Below are 18,981 nucleotides of genomic sequence, written 5' to 3' on the forward strand. Positions count from 1 at the left end.
ACTTATGCATCTGTCTCATTTGTGCAGAATAGCATGCTATTTTTTGATGTTTTCTATGTTTATCATAACCTCTCTCTCCCTTACGCTCTGTCTCTCTCACGCACAAACCATCTTTCATGAATTGCTAATATATCATTATTTTTTGAATAGATATGAAGGTCATATTTTATGTTTCATGTCTTGTGTTGTACATACAGCTGGTTTTATAAACAGCAGAATAGTGGTGTGATACAATAACAACTTAAGTTATGCAGAGTCACACACACAATTCTCGTCCTACCCTTTGCTCTTCCCACTCAGGTCTTTCGGTTTCCTTCTTGCCTCTTCTTGTCTTCGTTTACCGCTCTGCTCTAATTCACCCCATCTGTGTGTCAACCCCCTTCTTTCTCTCCCGTCCTTGTTCTTGTTCTTCTTCTCTTTCCCCATACGGCATTATTTTCTTTGATCGGTCTCCATTTGTTCCTTTACCCTCCCACTCTGCATACTGACACTGCTGAAGGGATCTCTCTCTCTCTCTCTCTCTCTCTCTCTCTCTCTCGCTCCATATCTCTGTCATTGCTCTCTCTTTCCCCCTCTCTATGTGTCTTTCTCCTTATTTGTCTCCCTCCGTCTCTATCTCTACCTCCCTCCCTCCCTCCCTCTCCCTCTCATCCTTTTCCCTCACTATCTCTCCATGCACACTTGATTCATTTTACACATTACGGAAGCATCCATCATTTTGCTCTGTGAAGGGAAAATCTCCTTTTTTTTTTATCCGTCACAATATTTTCCACTTCTCCCTTTTCCGGCTGTCTTTTCTTTTCCCAACTCCTACACTCCTACTCCTGTGGATCCAATCCTAAAGCTGGAACCAATATGTTTTATTTCCAGCTGGTCATCATGGCAGGGACCGTTTTGTTGGCGTACTACTTTGAGTACACGGACACGTTCCCCGTGCACATCCAGGGCTTCTTCTGTTTCGACAAAACCTATTCCAAGCCGTACCCAGGACCAGAGGACAACAGCAAGGCGCCGCCCGTCCTCGTCTACTCCCTCGTCACTGCCATCCCCACTGTGACGGTGAGTCTGTGTTCAACTTGTAAAAAAAAAAAAAAAAACATCCTTCCACAGGTGCTCATCAGGGAAAAAACACATGACACATGAACAGACACGATAATCACATATATACATGCGCACACAATCGACACACTGATAGTCCCTCCTCATCTACACGTGGTGTTTGTGGATTGAAAGAGGAGAGAGGTGTGTAGGTGTGTATCCTCGTGGTCTCACCGCTCTGTTTGTGTGTATGCGTTCTCTGCCATAACCATGGCAACGGGCACTATATTTGTCCTCCATAGAGCAGTCAGAGATTGCTACAGTGTACAGAGAGAGTCTGTCCTTATTTCTAGACTGCACAGCATTAAAACAGAATGAAACAACATAAGCTCTAAATGGCTTTCCTTATTTGTGCACAAGAAGAAGCACAGTTAGTTTTGTTATTTTCAGCAGACAGCCTTCATCTGAGACAAATGCATGTTGAAGCATCTTTAATAATTAAACATCTGTACAGGATTGCAATTTGCAGGTCATGAATTCTTGGCAGCACATTGATACAGTGAATCAGATGTCAATACTGCCTTATTTTTCTCTCACTATAGCACTAAATCAATTTGAAATGTACATTATAAGGGACAGTAATTACTGTTATTATTCTGGAATATACTGAATTGGTTACAGCGGCCACACTTTCTTGTCAGCACAGTGGGATGTTATTAATAATGAAACATAGCTTCACATCCTCATCAAAGCTCTTTCTCCATGACTGTCTTGTCTTGTCCCTCGGGGCTTGTCTCTTTGATGTCCTACAGTTAAGTGGCATTACGACATGGCTGCCTCTGAGCCACATATCAGGCCAGCACACACACACATGCACACGCACAAGCACAAACACAAGCAGATGCACATGATCACACACACACATACATGGTCACTTGCTGCTGTGTAGGTGAAAGTGAACCCCAGTCACCTCCTCCTTAACCCAGTTTTAGGCTTAACTTGCAAACATTGCGGATTTAAATGTACCTTAAACAGCATAATGAGATTAACTTCAAGATGTTTCCTTGTGTGTTATTCAGAGACTCTTCCGTCAATATACGTGTGATAGGTAGTTGCAGTCCTGTCTTTGGAAATGCAGTTGTGGAACTACCTTTTTGTTTACATGTTGGAAGACAGTTTTGGACACGTGATAATTTGAATGCTCTTCTAGCACTCATATGACAGGTTCACAGTGTGCACTAGGGCTGTAGTCAACCAAAGAAAATCTTGGTCCACTAAAATCGTACATGTGTTTTGAATACACCCCCGTTTTTACAGGTAATTTGTTAGTCTGTCCCTCCCGCCGCAGGAAATAATGGTTTACTCCTGGAAAGCTGTTGATGTAGCACTTTTCTCCTTATGAGAATCACACGGAAATTATTCGACCAATGAGAATTTAGTCGGACGAGAGCATATCGACCAGTCGACCAGCAGACTACAGCCCTAGTGTGCACAGGCGTGTCTAGGTGTGTATGTGTGCTTACGTGAGTTTAACACGCAGTAGAGAAGAGATGGAGGCTGCGGGCGTCAGAGTATGTGAGCTGTGCAGAGCGGGAGCGGAGTGGCGTGATTTTGCCTGGAGTGTGAAGCGGCTTTTTTGAAAGTCAGAGCATCTGTGTTCTCTTTTGCTCCAAGATACCGCTCCATCCCACGAGCTTTTGTTCAGATACAATAAAAAAAAAGAGAAGCACATATTCATCTCACTTTTCTCTCAGGTTTGACTCAGACTTTAAGACACAAAGGGCGAATGGACAAGTTCCTCGACTGACAGTACTGAAGTCTGCTGCTACAACAAGCAGTATGTCTGTGTGTTGATAACTATGTGCAGCTCAAATGATCTGATTTCAAACTTACCAGGAACTCCAAAGTTTTTCTTATTTTACCTCCAGACCATCTCTCTTTCTCTCCATGCATGATAAAGTGGGCATATGACTCAAGATAATCACAATTCTTTGCACAAGTTGAAACATTTAAAGGCGTACCTGAAGGTATTGTTAGTATTTTCATAATGGGACTTCAGAGACACAGGCTGCAGAAGCTAAGATATCCTAACTTTTAGCCTCTATGGGTCAAATCAAAGGACCATAATGCAACTGTAAAGTTCTTTCTTTTGACCCTCTGTGCCTGGTAAACTTACATCCATCAAACATGATATCCTTAGTTTGTAATGCAAGCTTTTATCATACATTTGTAGTTCTCAACCTGAGATAACCCTGACTTCATCAGCAGCATTTTTCTCAAAATCTCCCCCAGAGCCATACAAGGCAAGGTAGCTTTATTTGTATAGTGCATTTCATACACTGGGGCAGTTCAAAGTCCTTTACAGAGTAATAAAAATACAGTAAAGGTAAAAGATTTACCATTAAAAAGTGAAAAAGTACAGTAAGAAATATAAAAGATAAAATACTTAAAATGTAAACTAATGCAGTTCAAATCAAGTGAAATAGAAAGATGAAGGAATACAACAAATATTCCCACTTTTAGATGCACATTGTGAGTGAAACCGTATGTTTTTCTTGAATGTTCTCATCCCCTGTCCTTCCTGATTCTATTCTTGATCTGGTATTTACATCAGATCTCTCTGCCATAGCTTCTCCTCTCAGTCAAAAACCACAGATAGCCCTCACAGGGTAGAGTAGGCAGCGTAAAACAGGAAAGTTTTTAGCTTTGACTTAAAAGTGGTCAGAGTCAGGGCTCGTCTTATATCATATGACAGGTTATTCCAGTCCTGAATAAATTGGAGCTGCTGAAGAGCTTTTTTTGAAAGCCGTGTGATAATCTGATAATCTGATAATCTAGTCTAAACAGACCATTGCAGTAATCCAATCTACTGGAAATAAAGGTGTGGGTAAACCTTACTAGGTCTTGCTTGGACATTATTCCTCTGACTCTTGCAATATTTTTAGATGGTAGTAAGTTGACAAAGTTACTGCTTTGATGTGGCTGTTGAAATTTAAATCTGAGTCCAGGGTAACGCTTTCTGATGTGACAGGGAGTCAAGGTGAGAGTTGACATTCTGTCTTTCTTTCTGTGGTCCAAAGACAATTAGCAAAAATAATTTTGCTGCATTCAGTCACTGATTTGTTCGATGCAGTTAACCAGAGATTCAACAGGTCCACAGTGACCTGGTGTAAGTGATATGTAGATTTATGTGTCATCTGCATAATTGTGGTAGGCTACTCTATTATTTTGTATGATCTGGCCTAAACAATCATATTGAACAAGAGAGGTCCCAAAACTGACCCCTGTGGAACCCCTCAGGTCATGGCCATCTGCTCTGACACAGTTTCCAATGGAGGCAAAGTACTTTCTGTCATGAAGATATGACTTGAACCTCTTAAGGATAGTTCCAGAGAGTCTCACCCAGTTTTCTAGTCTTTGTAATAGAATCGTATGGTCCACAGTGTCAAAAGCAGCACTAATATCCAACAGTACTGAAACTTGGACTGAGTCATTGTTCAGGTGAATGTCATTTAGTACCTTTTATGAGTACAGTCTCAGTGCTACAGTTGTTTTTGGTGAACAACTTTTTCACTAACTTTACCTAAAACAGTAAGTTTCATATAGTTATTCAGTACAGTAGCATCAAGACTGCTCTTCTTCAGGAGAAGCTTAATGACTACAGTCTTCAAACCCTGTGAAAAAATGTCAGATTGGAGAGAACTGATAACTAGTATTAGTTCCTTCACCAGGCTGCTAAAAACTGTTTTAACTGGAAGCTAGTTGGTAATAACATCAAGGCAACAGGTGGATGAAGACAAGTGTGTTTTGACTTCAGTGGGATTAAATTGTGTCATACCTTCCAAGTTACTTCAGGAAGACTGCGGTGATGATGCTGTTTTATTTGGCATTAAGGAATTAATAGCATGTCTGATGCCTTGAATCTTGTCATTACAAAAGGAAGCAAACTCGCTACATTTGCTGGTAGAAACTTGTTCTGGGGATGTTGGAACCTGAGGCTTGAATATAACTATATATAGAATACTTGGAGAGAATTTCATTTCCATTTTAAACAACACATATTAAAAGGATGACAACTCTGCAAACTTCTTACAAAGGAACCTATCCCTAAAAAAGTCAAAACACCCCCTCCTTTTTTGTTTTGTCGCGCTTCAAACTCAAATATGAAATTTGGTGATGCGGATTCAATAAGGATAGCATTCCCATTCAACCAAATCTCTGTTGAAAACATAAAATCAAACTTATAAGAGGTCATAAAATCATGGATTAAAAGTGACTTATTAGACAGGGACCTTATATTAAATAGGAGCAGGGCCTGAGATACTTGGCTTACGTGGAATGTGAATCAGATTTGTAGGATTGGAAGATTTTAATGTGACCTGCTTATCTACTCTTTGTCTTGACACTGTGGCTTTTGTATTTGGGAAGGTTGTTCTCTCCCAGGGCCTCAGCTCGCGTGTCCTAGTCGCTGCCGACACTGATAGCAGCCATTCATGTGCTGTTCAAGGCCTTATAAGCCAGTAGTGTGGGTGAAGGCTGACGTAGATAAGGTGGTTGAATTCAGGGGGGGGTGCAATACCAGTGACTTGGCCATGCTGGGGGTGAATGGAATCATTTGATCCCAGACTTTACCAAGTCCTTTATCTGGCTTGTAAACCTAAGAGGAGAGACAGGGGAGGGAATGGATCCTGGAGAGTTAGAGGGGAGTGGGAATAGAGGTGGGGGAGTCCAGGGCAGAGGTGGGGGGAGAGTGAAAGGGGGATCCACAGAGACAGCAGGTGGGGCAGGGTCACTGTTGTCACCCTGGAGCTGGCACTCTTTCTGCAGAGGAGCCTTTCGTTGGTGGAGAGTGGGGCAGGAAGTTGTTTGGTGCCGTAGACGGTGTAGAAAATTGGCTGTCAGCCGTCTAAGTTCGCGTCAGTTTAGATGGGGACCCTTTCCTTTGAAGAGAACAGGTTGAAGTTATAAATGAAATGCATCCCTTGAGACTCAGGCATTAGAGGGCCACATATTCAGTGCAAGTAGGCGGCTGAATTTATTTATCTTTCAGAGGAGGGATCATTCTTCCAAGACGGACAGACATGCAAAAGATGTTGTGTGTACAGAAAATACCAAGATCGCAAAATTACATTATGGCAAAACAGGATGACAGAATTATAGATAAATTGATAGCGACACTATCTCCTCTCACCATGGAGACCTGGAAAGAGGAACAAACTGCATATGACACTTGCAGACCTTTGTGAAAATTTGGGCTTTAATTGGGTTAAGGTTCATTAAATGGTTAAAACAGAATTCATTTGCTGTCATCAAAGGTCTGTCCTCAAACTGACAATATCGTAGAGCAGCAGGGAACTCTCAAAGCTTTCATGTAAGATTGAACCCACAAGATCTGAACAATACATGAAAGAGTTGACGTATGGTACGTACGGTAACACAGTATGTGTGCGTGTGCGTGTGCGTGCATGCGTGTGTGCGTGTGAGGCAGAGAGAGGAAGTGAGAGGGTGAGTGAAATAGAGGCACTTGTGTGGTACTTGGCAAAAATACTGTAAGTTTCAGTGCATCAGTGAAGGTAAGTGTGTGGGTGGATGATGGCGCACATCTCCACAGCTACTGAGGACTGATTCTGTGTGTGTGCGCAGGTGGGAGTCAACGTGTGTGTTTTGTTCATGCGTGTTTGAGTGCACATGATGGTGTACGTACTGTATATTAGTGCGTGTATATCTGACTAGTGCTGTCAAAGTGGCTACAGGCAATCTCTATGGCTCTCCACAACCGTAACTAATTCCATTCTCACAAAGCACACACACACACACACACACACAGTGCATAGCCTACGTACAACACATACATTTCAGACACGGATAGACATTACAGACATGCAGCCATTTCAGCACCAATTATTATGGCATTCTAGCTGAAAGAGCAGGGTAAAGTGCTATTTGAACCATTTGCTAATTATTTGTGTGTGACGGTGTGTATTATGTAACGGCGAACCGTATGTGTGTGCTGATTGCACACTACAACCTAACCAACAATTGATAGTTAAGCTGAGACCAATCAAAGGATCAAATGGTAATTGTAGGCTTAAGATGCATGTGACACAGTGTGAGCCTTCACAGCACGTGGAGACTCATGCAAACACACACACTTGTAAGTACAAGCAAGAGGGTATGACTCTGTGAATGAATGAAGTTTTGAATGTAGAGGTTTATTTCTACACCTTTTTTTTATGTGGGTCAGACACATAATGCTAAATACGTTTGCCCTGGAGAGCTCCATCCTAATGCTGCTAAATATAAGCCTCTCAAACAGTACGGGAACGCAAAGTGAAGGCGCTCTTTGAAAGGAGAGACAGTGCGAGTTCAAAATGCAGCAAACACAACACAATGAGAGAAGGAGGGAGAACGAGGATCACAAGAAACATAAGTGCCAGTGAGACGACAAGGGAAAACCAAACCTCAAAAGAAGACATAGCAGAGCAGCTATAGAGAGAAGGGAGGATGCCATTCAGCGGCTGCTCGCTTCTTCTCTTCCAAGTTTGTTTGCTGCTGTCTGTTAAACCTTTGGAAGAGCCTTTATGCATAATGCAGCTCCATGTGACAGAAAGATGGGGGACCATATCATCCAGTCATGCTAGAGTTTATTAAGTGAGAGCTGTGGATGCATGAAAACTGCATTGTACTCTGGTTGCAGTCACATCTTCAGAAACAGAAGCTGGATGTTGACAAATCTTCATTGTGTTTGGATGCTTTAATAGTCTGTATGTAGTTCAACAGCAGCGTGAAGATGCAGATTTAAATAAATGAAGGATGCTAAGGAGGGCAAGTGCCACCCACCCTTCCTACAGAGGTCAGAGTTATCTAAAGAACAGCATGACAAGAACGTTTTAGGAACTAATGGTTCTGTTTTTGGAAATTTTAAAATTGTCTTTTGGTGGTTTGTCCTGCAGCTAACTGGTCATGTGAGATATTGCCAGAGCTGTTACAGTTGAGTTTGGTTGCAGAAAAAATGGTTTAAGTATCTAAAATATTAATTGAAAATGTTTGTTGAGAAAAGGGGTTTCACAGTGCACCAACCTTCAGCAATCACAAAGGTAGAAACATGCAAAATAATTATTTTGAGGCCCTGAATCTGAATCAGTACTATCACTATTGATGTTGCTGTATAACTCTCAATCCTACTAGTTCTGAGAGTTGTTGAAGGGCATTTTGGGATACGAGCTCACAAAGTCAAATAGACAAAACAAGCTTATAGAAAGTGGTGATACCATGTAAGTATATTGAACGTCTTCACAAAATGTCTATATTGAACATCACACATAATTAATCGCTTGTGTCACAGATAGCAGAGCAGGTGGACCCGAATGCAGAGACTTAAAGTTCAGCAGTCAGGTAACAGAAGGCTCCGGTAACAGGCCGGCACGAAACAAGCTGAAACAATGATCTGACATCAGCTAAGAGAACAGACAGGTATATATACACAGGGGACTAATCACAAAACAAGGCACAGCCGGGGTGAGCAGGGACCAGAATAAGGAGGGAACATGATGATCGGGTAACAAGGTGATAGGAAGGTATGGAAGGCAAAACACAGGGCGAGGCTGACGAGGCTAATGCAGGGCAGATGTGGAGGAAAAACCCAGAAACAAAATCCTCTCTTCAATATGTCACGCTCCCATTTTTAAACTTTCAAATATAAAAGTGAAACCTGCATAAGGAACAAGAAAAATCTGACAGACTGAGACTGTCAAATCATTTTAACATATTTACAGAATATCCATCTTCTGTCCATCTACAGATTCTCCTTCCATCTATCCATGAATATTCATAGAGAACAGATCAATAAACACAAAGGGCATCTATGGCAGTGTAAGAGCACAACATAGGATTAATATTCAAAGTATCTGTCCCTCTCTCACTCAGTCTAGACTGAAGATCACAGGGAGGAACAGCTGAGGGTCTCTGGTGGACTTGGGGGATAATGGCAGGAAGGAACATAGAGCCAGACTGGAACAGAACCATAACAGCCCGTGGCGCGCACTATAACATGGCGCAGTAAAATTCATTTGCATGTGATATCTCCATCAAAATAGATGGTGCCAGAAGCTTGGTAATATAATGAGTACTTGTGCGATGGCTACCATGGGTCGTGATTCATTCATGGCAAAAATGGAAATTAAGAGGAAAGAGAAATTGCTTCTCATTCAGCAGAGCAGAGTTATATAAAAATGAATCGTATGACATGATAACCTCTTTCATCACATACCCGTTCCCTCATAGGTCAGCAGCATCGCTATTGGTCATTGGCACAGATTCACATGTCGAGTTGGTCAGAGTTACAGATGGACTTCACCTCCACGAGCGAATCCACTGATTGCAGCAATTCAATTTAATTGTCTTTATTTTGATCCAGAATGTTGCTGTTATAAACGCAGCTGCTGTAAACAAGTGCTGAGAGCAGTGTTGGGCAAATTCTTTTTTATCATTTATACCTTATGTATTATTAATTTAGAAGTCATTACATTACTTTAATTACTGAACAGCAAAAGTTTACATAGTTACATCACTCATTACTTTTCTTTCATTACTCAGCCCAACTCTGTCAAAGCCAAACTGTCAAAGTAGAGTTTTGAGTTTTGAATCACAATACTGTAACTCAATACAGAGTAATGTGCCTCCAAGTAACCAAAATTTGGATTTTGCTTTAAACACACATCCCCTCTAACCACAAGACCTCCCTGCTTTCTGAGGAATATCCTGCAATATCACTAATTCCAGTCTTAGTGATTAGATCTCAGCAGTAAGACTGAAGTGTCAAACTGAAGTCTAACTGTAACCAGAAACACTTTGTTTATCTGTCATAAATACTTAGACATGGAAATTGGTTTCTTTCACTAGTCTCTGCTTAGGTGTAGACAGATATGATTCAAACATGCTGTAGGTGAGCACTACTACTGCATAGTTCTCCTGCATTAAGATGGCTCTCATCATGGCCCCTGACTGCGCTATTGTTATGTTAATGTTTGTCAAATTATGTTGTTCAGAAAATCCAGGCTGTTCCTGTTCTCATTTTTCTCTTTTCTCTGTTCTATATTTACCTTCTATTGTTATTGTAATCAGAGTTGTCATCTTTGACAAGCAACACACACACACACACACACACACACACACACACATACAAGTAAGGCCAAAGTAAATGTCTTGATAGATTGTGAAATAGTGGAACTTGTGCAGTTCGCTGCATGCAATCAACCTTTTCTTCTGACATTTTTGAGTTGATTACAACTGCTGTGTCCTTGTGTTTTATCACACATGCTGGGGAGGCACACAAGCACAGAGACCCTTACACACACATCAGTCCAATGCCCATATGCAAATGGGGCAGAAGTTTGCATACTGTTAAGCCCCGGGACAATCTTTCATGAATAATGGAGTCACATATGACAGACAGAAGAGGATTGGGAACCACGGAGAGAGACAAGAAATGAAACTCTTCCATGGTTCCCTGTCCCAAACAAAGGACTGTGAGGAGATCATTTCCGCTGATGATTTCCTCGTCAGGAAGGATGTAGGCGAGACAAACGTGATTTTGATGTGAAACGTGTTTGCTGCTGTGACAAGCAGTTTTTCAATGAGGATACACACAGCTGCAGGGTGGCACAGCACAAAACTACTTTCAGTCAGTCATCTTTTTCAGTAAAAGGGAAACACTTTTGGAAAACCCAACCAGGAGAAACGGAAACACAACCTGGTCTGAAAACATTTAATGAAAAGGTGAAACGCTGGCTGAAACAAAACCAAACCTGCCATCACTGATCAATGGTTATGCACTTGTGCACGCACACGTGCACATGGACATGTACACACAAACAGAGGAACAGACACTTATAGATAAACAAACATGCATACATATTCATAAAGACTACATGGATGCATGTACATGGACATACACATCTATAAACATTATGCACATATACACATAGTGCCATGAATTAGGGAACATACACATGTGCACACATACGCAACACATGTGAATTGATATGTGATGTAAATACTGTTGTTACTGAGAATGTCACTATTTATTATGAGCTCTATTTAACTAATGTACTTCTGGTAATGATACTTTATGACTATTTTTAAATAGAAAAGCTTAACGAGGGACAGGGGTCATAAATTATCCTCAGCTAGAAATCCTGATGCAACACATCTGTTTCATGTTATTTTTACCTGTTACAATGTTTTTTTGCATTGTTTCTGACAAATAAACTAATAAATAAATAAATGAATAAAATATTATAATTATCAATCAAGACAATTAGCCTTGCTTTACTCTCAGGCAGTGATGATGTTTGTTTGATCATAAACCAGATGACAATGACAGTATCCTAGAGATGACCTGGACTGATGAAGTGCAGTACATGACAACATCATATACATATCTTGTGTGATAATCCCAGCTGTAACCTTTGCTTAAAGGACGGGTTCACAATTTTTCAAGTCTGTCTTAAAACAATAGTCAGGTGCTCATATGAACACTGAAACAGGTTTTGTTCTTTTTTGAAAATCTTATAGGCCCAGGTCCTAATATTAAATCTCAGAGGTGCATCAATTAAAGAAGAATAAATACACATTCACAAAACTATATACAGATTACATCACATTATGTCCCTATACTATATCTGTTTGTCTTAAGGTTAGGGTTATGGTTAGGTAAGTAGTGGTTAGGGTAAGACTTCAGTGAATGTAAGTCAATGTAATGTCCTCTGAAGTGATGGAAAACATGTGTGCATGTGTAGCACAAAAGAGAGACAGGAGGAAAGAGACAGACAGATCAATGCGTCAGCAGTTGCGCTTATGAGATGGAGCAGTGAAAAAAGAGCAGGGATAATAAGGGATAATCGCCGCTTTATCCTGTCACTGCCAATCACACTGGATAGAGGATTGAGAAATGAAGACTGCAGGCCATGTAGCCCCATGTTGATACGCCTGACCAGCTATCTGCTCCCTCTGTGATAGCCTGTAAGACAGGCTCTAACCCATAGATGAGAAGCCCTAATCCAGCAATACACTCACACAGTAACACTGGTAGATTAGCTGTAAGGTCTCTTCCCACACTGATCCAGGACCCTTCTGTTTCTTCTTAAAAGGAAGTGGATCGACAGAAACATAAACTACGGGAAGAAAAGGAGAATATGGAGGAGGTGGAGATAGAGACGGGGAGTAAGCAGGATAAGGACAGAGAGGGAGACAACTCGAGGAAAGAGAGGAAAATGCAAAGAGACAAGAAAAGAAAGGGGGAAAGCGGAGAGAAGTGAGAAAGAACGGGGTCATACCTCAAACTGTGGTTAAACCTCACTGAGTATAAACAGGATTTGAACTGTGAGAGGTGGAGGGAGAGCCAGAAGGAGGCGAGAAAGGACAATTTATATTTGTATCAGGGAAGAAAAAAAAAAGAGAAATAAACATAGAAAGAAGATGATGTTTCTGGTAGCCTAGTTTCTCCTCCACAAAGACCTTGGAAAGCTGCCCGGCCATGAACGAAACAAGGGAATAAAAGCAGGGTGAGACAGAGAGGAGATGGATGGAGAGAGTGTGGGTGATGATGAAGCTGAAGCAGCTAAATTGTCATGGTTACCATCACTGATGTGTGAGAAGGCTTCCTGCGTATGTGTATGTGTGTGTGTGTTTAAAGTAGAGCACTGGGCTTGCAATGTCAACAGATGTCATGTGATATTTGCAGAGGCTTTATGTAGACTTGATGTAATCCTCATGAAGGTTTTGTGTTTCCTTTCACAATAACGACACAAGAGCGGCTTTCAGTCGATATTACATCATTTTTAGAAGGTGTGTAAGTGTAAAAAACACATTATAAACACATAAATACATAGATTAGACACATTAACCGCTGAGCCCGATATGATTCACTGTGCAGCAGTTCATGGTGTGAATGCGTAGCTAAATTTAGCTTCATCAAACAACATCCCCAAGGTGTTAATGATGAAGAGCGATTTCCAAACACATCTGTAAAAATAAATTCATGCACACAAATGCGTGAGTTATTTTCCACGATCCCCCCTTAAGCTTAAGTGGCTTTTTTTATGTTGTGACGTCAAACCGGCATTTAACGCTGCATCGCTTGTCCCCGTTCTGATTGCTAGTAGTATTATTTAGTATTACTCATAGTACACGGTGGATATATTACGCTGTTCTAAGACGAGATGAAAGTGTTTGTTTGATGCACATCCGCGAGCGTGTTTGTGTGGGCACATTTGCTCCGTGTCCTTGTACGCATGGTGAACTTGAATATGTCTTTCATGAAGCCACTTGTGTATTTCTTTGTAAATGAGCTGTAAATCAAAAGTGATCTGAGCATCCAGGATGCATCTGCTGTTAAAAAGAAAATCCAGCAGTTTACAGTTCGTCTCCGTGCTGTCAGAGCTCACCATTATACGCTGTGTGACTGCTCTATTGTCTCACCACATATTCTTGGGAAATTAGGTTTTCAACAGGCTGTTTTTCTCTGAAGTGCTCTTGTGTGTAATGCTTACCTTGTCATCCTTTTCTTTCTTCCCCTCGTTCCGATATTCTCCTTTTGATCCTCGTTGACACTTTCAAACACACACATACACACACTGTGACTGGAGTCACTCTCACAAAGGCAAAAGTGCATCCCACATATGACTGTCACCATGTCACCAAAGCTAAACATGAAAGTAAACCAATTAAGACCGCATCAACCTCCAGAGTTTCTCCCATCAATCTCCCATAGAGATGTTCATAAGCTCTTCCCTGTGCCCCCCCCCCCCGTCTTCCCACAGATATCTTGTCAACTTTTATAGTTGTCAGATTTAAGAGGTTGCACTTTTTAAAACTCCAGAGCTGCTCCTCTCTTGACAAAAAAGTTGTATAGTATACAGACACACAGAGGTCGTGCACCTGCTTTCACTGCAACAAAGGCCGTGTGATCACTGCTCTCTGAGGCCAGAGTATGTGTATGTGCCATTTTCTTCTTCTCTTATTTTTCTTTTTCATCAACTTCTCTATTTTCTCTTACTCTCCTGCCCTATTTTCTGTTCTCCATCATCTCTCTTTCTTCTCTTCAGGTGTTTACACATAAACATCTGTCTGTATTTTAATCTTACCATCTTCCCTGTCTAGTTGAGATCTCTCTTTATCCTTCTGACCGTCCTTGGATAAAACAAATATGGCCTCAAAAACATAGAGATTGCCTCCAGAACACAATCAACATCTGCTCAAAACTAATTGGCTGCCAAGTCTGATTTTTACTTTGTTGCAGTGGATTTCCAGTAGAGTGTAAAACTTTTAAAAAGTTTGAAAGTTCACTAGCAGGGCCCACATACCTGCCCTGTAATATAAGAATAGATGCATGTTAGTTTAAAAATACCAACAGTGTAAGTTCAGACTTCACATCTTGTTCCCTTGTATTGTTTTGGTGCATCCTGTACTATAAAATGTACACTTTAAATTGGGAAGAATTATGCTGTATGATGAGAGCCAAGCAAACATTTTTAAACAGTATGCATTTTTATTTCCATAACCAAAAAGCAAATCTGGTTTAAAAGAATTGTAAAGTTTTACTGAGAGTGACGCATCATTAAATCAACCAGGATATGTCAACAGTGTTTTAGTTCACAATCTGGTGACTCACATGTTTTCTGCTTTTATCAGAGAATTCAAACAGAACTGGGATCATGACCCATTTTGAGTTTGAACCTCTGGTTCATCTGAATCTCTGGTTTGAAGACTTGAAGGCTGCTGCAATATTGATAGGTGTAATTCTAGTTTCCAGCAATATAACTGACAAAATATTTCCATCCACTGGAGAGACGAAAATCATCTTCCAAACTGCCAGTCATGTTGCTCATCACTTCTCACTGACAGCAGTGAATTTATAGCACTGGTAGCAAATAAGTATTTAGAGAAAACTTGTATAGCATTTATTTAGTTGGACCGTGCTCTGTTTTAACATCCACAGACATTTATAACCCATGAATGCATGTGTGGCCTTAAAAATGCCCTTTTGGATCAACCTCCAACCTAATGACATTCAGACAGATGGCAACTGACACCTCAACACCTGCACGACACTGAACCTCAAAAATCCTCTCAAGTTACGCCACCATCCCCCCCCCCCCCCCCCCCCTCTATCACAGGCAGCCTGTTACACTGGAAGCAGGAAGGTCGTGTTGTTTTGGATGAATGCATGTCGGTCAGTTTCATCTTCTTCCTCACCACTTACCTCACAACGTCCCTGTGAAAAAGCTGCTCCTCTCCCTTTTCACTGGGCCCTGGTTGTCAACATTACTAGTGATTTGTGTTTTAAGTCACTAATTTAAGTCTAATGTTTCTGTTTAGTTGTCAGTCATGTTGCACAAATACCGGAATACAGGTTTCAGTTCTTTGTGTCTATGTGCGTGTCTACATCTGTGTATCCTTGTGCTTGTGTATTTGTTGTTGCTTGGAAACAAAGACATCAAAGAAGATATTGTTATCGATGAATTGCGATTGTTATATTGTAACTTTGAACAGTAAACACAGGCATATTGTTGCCTTGGTGTACTCTGGGTCTGAATGAAATGCAGACAGACAGAGAGTCGCTCTGCTGATTGAAGCGAGATGGCATTTTAATTATCTCTGCATGTCAAATCACATTAAACTGAGTCTTTTAGGTATATTTGCAATACATTAGCTCCTAGTATGTCACATCACATCGCATCGCATTGCATCACATCACATCACATCAATTTGCTTAGCATAACCACCCTGTCTGCAATATCCACCAACATCATAATGTTGTATGAAGCCTTAAAAAATACACAATCTCCTGATGGCAGACCAGCACCTTGCATGGCAGCTCTGTGGATGAGTGCATGAGAGGCAAAACCTCTTTCTCCGTGAAGGTAGAAAAGTGCAGTCTGTTTACTTTCAGGCTACATTAATGGACTTTTTGGCCACTTGGGAGCAGCTCAAAAAGCTGTAAACACAACATTATCAGCCTTTAAAGTTGCTATGGTGAAGATGTTAGCAAACAGTTGCGTGTTTACTCATCTGAAAAACAAGGACCAGTATCAGCATTCATATGCAGTCATTTTTATAGACACCTGGCAAATGTAAGTCCAGTATTCACTCTCCCAAACTCCTGAGGGAAATATCTGGCTCTTTAGCTGCTAAATGCTCCACTATGCTCACCGGTTAGGCGCTAGCTTTGTCTGTCTGCTGTTTGGCTGTTCTGCTTTTTTTTTTTTGATAAAAACATCTGCCTACTGTGTCTGGAAACAAGGTTGATGAGAGTGCAAATATTAAAGCTGTGGACAGGAAAACCAAAACAATGAGCTTAAAGAAGCTAAAGTTCTCCAAAGAGCCGAGGGGAGCTGCAGATTCAGATGATCATTCTCTGCATGTAAAACCTTTCACATTTGACATAGCAATCCATCTGTTGTTCATATAAAATTATTGATTAGTTCAGCTTTAAATACACAGTGGCTCTTATCAAACAGATGTGTGTCTGTGTCTGACTGCTGTTTCTCAGCATACAGCTTCCACTGCAGGAGAAGTTTTGAACTTGCCAGTGACACACTCGGATGATTTCTGTTCAAATGTGAAAGTCACAGATATCATATCCCGTGTTATGTTGTTAAGTGTCTTTACTAAGATGGCTCACGAGGCATGTACGGACATGAATGGATTCAGGGCATTTGTTTGGTTCAAAAAATGTTAGTAATGGGTGAAGAAAATGAGCTTCCAGTCCATCCTCTCCATTGACCGTTACTTTAATATCAAATGAACCACAGAGCTGCTGGAAAACATCTGTAAAAGACCAAGAGATTGTAGCTTTTGTGCATTCTTTGCATGAATAATGATTACTGTACAGAGACGTCTGAATACATGCTGCTGGAGAGAAACATGGTTACTTTAAAGCCTGGTACTATCAATACATCTTCTGTTTCTTTCTATGACAGAGCTTTTATTTTGATTAAAGTGGATGCTCAGTGAAGCAGGAGGACGTAACCTTTCAGTGGGATCAGTATGAAAAGGGATTAATATCGACATGAGATACTTTTGGATACATGGCTTTGGGAGAAATGTAGCATATAACAACTCAGTGGGAGCCCATCACCAATGAATGTCAATATGAACACATTAGCTTGGGTGTAGCTGAAAAAAGTAATTGAGCAAATGATAAAAGGAGTGGACATTTCAACCTCTTTCCTCAGGGAGCTGTAGACTTCATTTTCCATCACAGTGAGAAGCAGGGAGAGAACACGGCAGAGGAGAAGGAACAAGACAATTCAATGTCCCATTTTATTATCTGCAGCTGTTGTTTTATACGATGCAACACACGCTCTGAAGCAATGAACAGTGCTGCTGTCACACCAGAAATGAATAATTCATTCACATGTAAACTCTCCAATGCATGTTTCAACAAGTTATCTCCAACACCAGGAGCTTTTGTATTATTAACAAACAGATGTGCAGATATGCACCCCACAAACGTCTCTCCCTCTCTGTTCCAACACGTCCTTCAGTCTCTCTGAATTTAATTGCTTTTGTTTGATGTCGCCTTCAGGGAATCATCGAGGAACTTTGGCTCCATGCTTTTGAATTCAAACACTGTGTAAAATGAATGAAAGTTGGCTCATTTTTGAATAAATGATGTTGTCATTTTGCAACCCGACAACATTTGTCAAAAGCAAAGCATAGAGGTGGGTTCTCGCCCCAAAAGAGTTCATGTTTTCAGATCCCTATTAGTCTGCTTGAGTAATATTGCTTCCAGCTCTGTATATTGCCTAAAGAAAATTTACAATTAACTTGAATCATAAGTTATATCTTAAATATTGTAAGAAATAAGTAGGATGAATCTGTTGACAAATTAGAGGAACTTTTGTAGGTGTTTTGCAGAAATAAGCATGTAGCTGTCGTGTCTCGGTTTTCCCATAGACTGTATAAAAAGATGGACGCAGCGATTTGTGATGTCACCCACTGGTTTGCATTGGAGCCAGTTTGAAGCCCAGAGTTGCTGTTTATGGTCGTTTGGAGCCAGGACCTTCCAAATACGGAGTATCTCGAACCAAAGTGAGCACTAGCTTACTAGGAACTACTAACGTTAGCTACTTCAGCTAAGTTGTGCTAACAGGGCAGGTATTGTAATCAAATAATGTTAAACTTACCGAAAAATTGCATGACAGCACCCTGTGAGGGTCTTATTAGTGTAACTCTTTAACCACAAACACAGTAGGAAAAAAAATCACTGTTTATTCTTTAAACTGAAGCTCCGAAAGTCCGAGACCAGGAGCCACAGAGAGCAGCGGGTGAGCGAACTGTCAATCACAGCTGTCAATAAACACCCACATGGCAGACATCAAAGCTACTATACGTCTTCAAATCTTATTAATAGAGAAATCATTTTGAAAATGACCACCAGGTCAGGATCCAATTTTTTGAGACCAAAAATTAATTAGTGATTTATTATTTCTAGAGAGAAGTTGACGCTTTTTTAATGGGAGTCAATTGGAGCCAGGAACTTTTTGGAGCCAGCAGAAAAGTGGCATCACACTTTAAGGTGCTGCCGCGTTGGCTTCAGCCTCAAGCTGTGGTAGTTGCCACTTGGCTTTTCTTATGTGTAGTTGATGTGCTTTAAAAAACTGTCTTTCACAGGTGTCTCTGATATTACTATTCATTCCCTTTCTTTTTCCTGTTTTCCACATCACTACATTTATGTTTTGAGCATTACATGTGTGCATTTATAGCAGCTAATTAGTACATGTAGCAGCTGTGATGGTTATACATCCCGCTGCCCTGCAGAGAAGTCCTTCTTTTTGAGGTTATACTGTCAGTAAATACTCCAGTACTGTATGTGTCCTCCTTTTGTAAAGCATACATCTTATGGAGGCAAACTCCCCTGGGTTGGAGTAAAAATGT

General features: G+C 40.8%; 1 protein-coding gene across 3 annotated transcripts in view; it reads left to right on the forward strand.

Moving 5' to 3' along the window:
- The window catches only part of LOC121912028 (phospholipid phosphatase-related protein type 5-like), a 55,961-nt gene that overhangs the window by 28,502 nt on the left and 8,478 nt on the right, over positions 1-18,981 (forward strand). For all 3 annotated transcript variants that reach the window (XM_042434069.1, XM_042434078.1, XM_042434085.1), the window contains one exon: positions 871-1,059. In XM_042434069.1, the coding sequence (XP_042290003.1) occupies positions 871-1,059 (189 nt within the window). The remainder of the gene's footprint in view (positions 1-870; positions 1,060-18,981) is intronic.

This window comes from Thunnus maccoyii, chromosome 2, assembly GCF_910596095.1.
Source record: "Thunnus maccoyii chromosome 2, fThuMac1.1, whole genome shotgun sequence".
NCBI lineage: Eukaryota > Metazoa > Chordata > Actinopteri > Scombriformes > Scombridae > Thunnus > Thunnus maccoyii.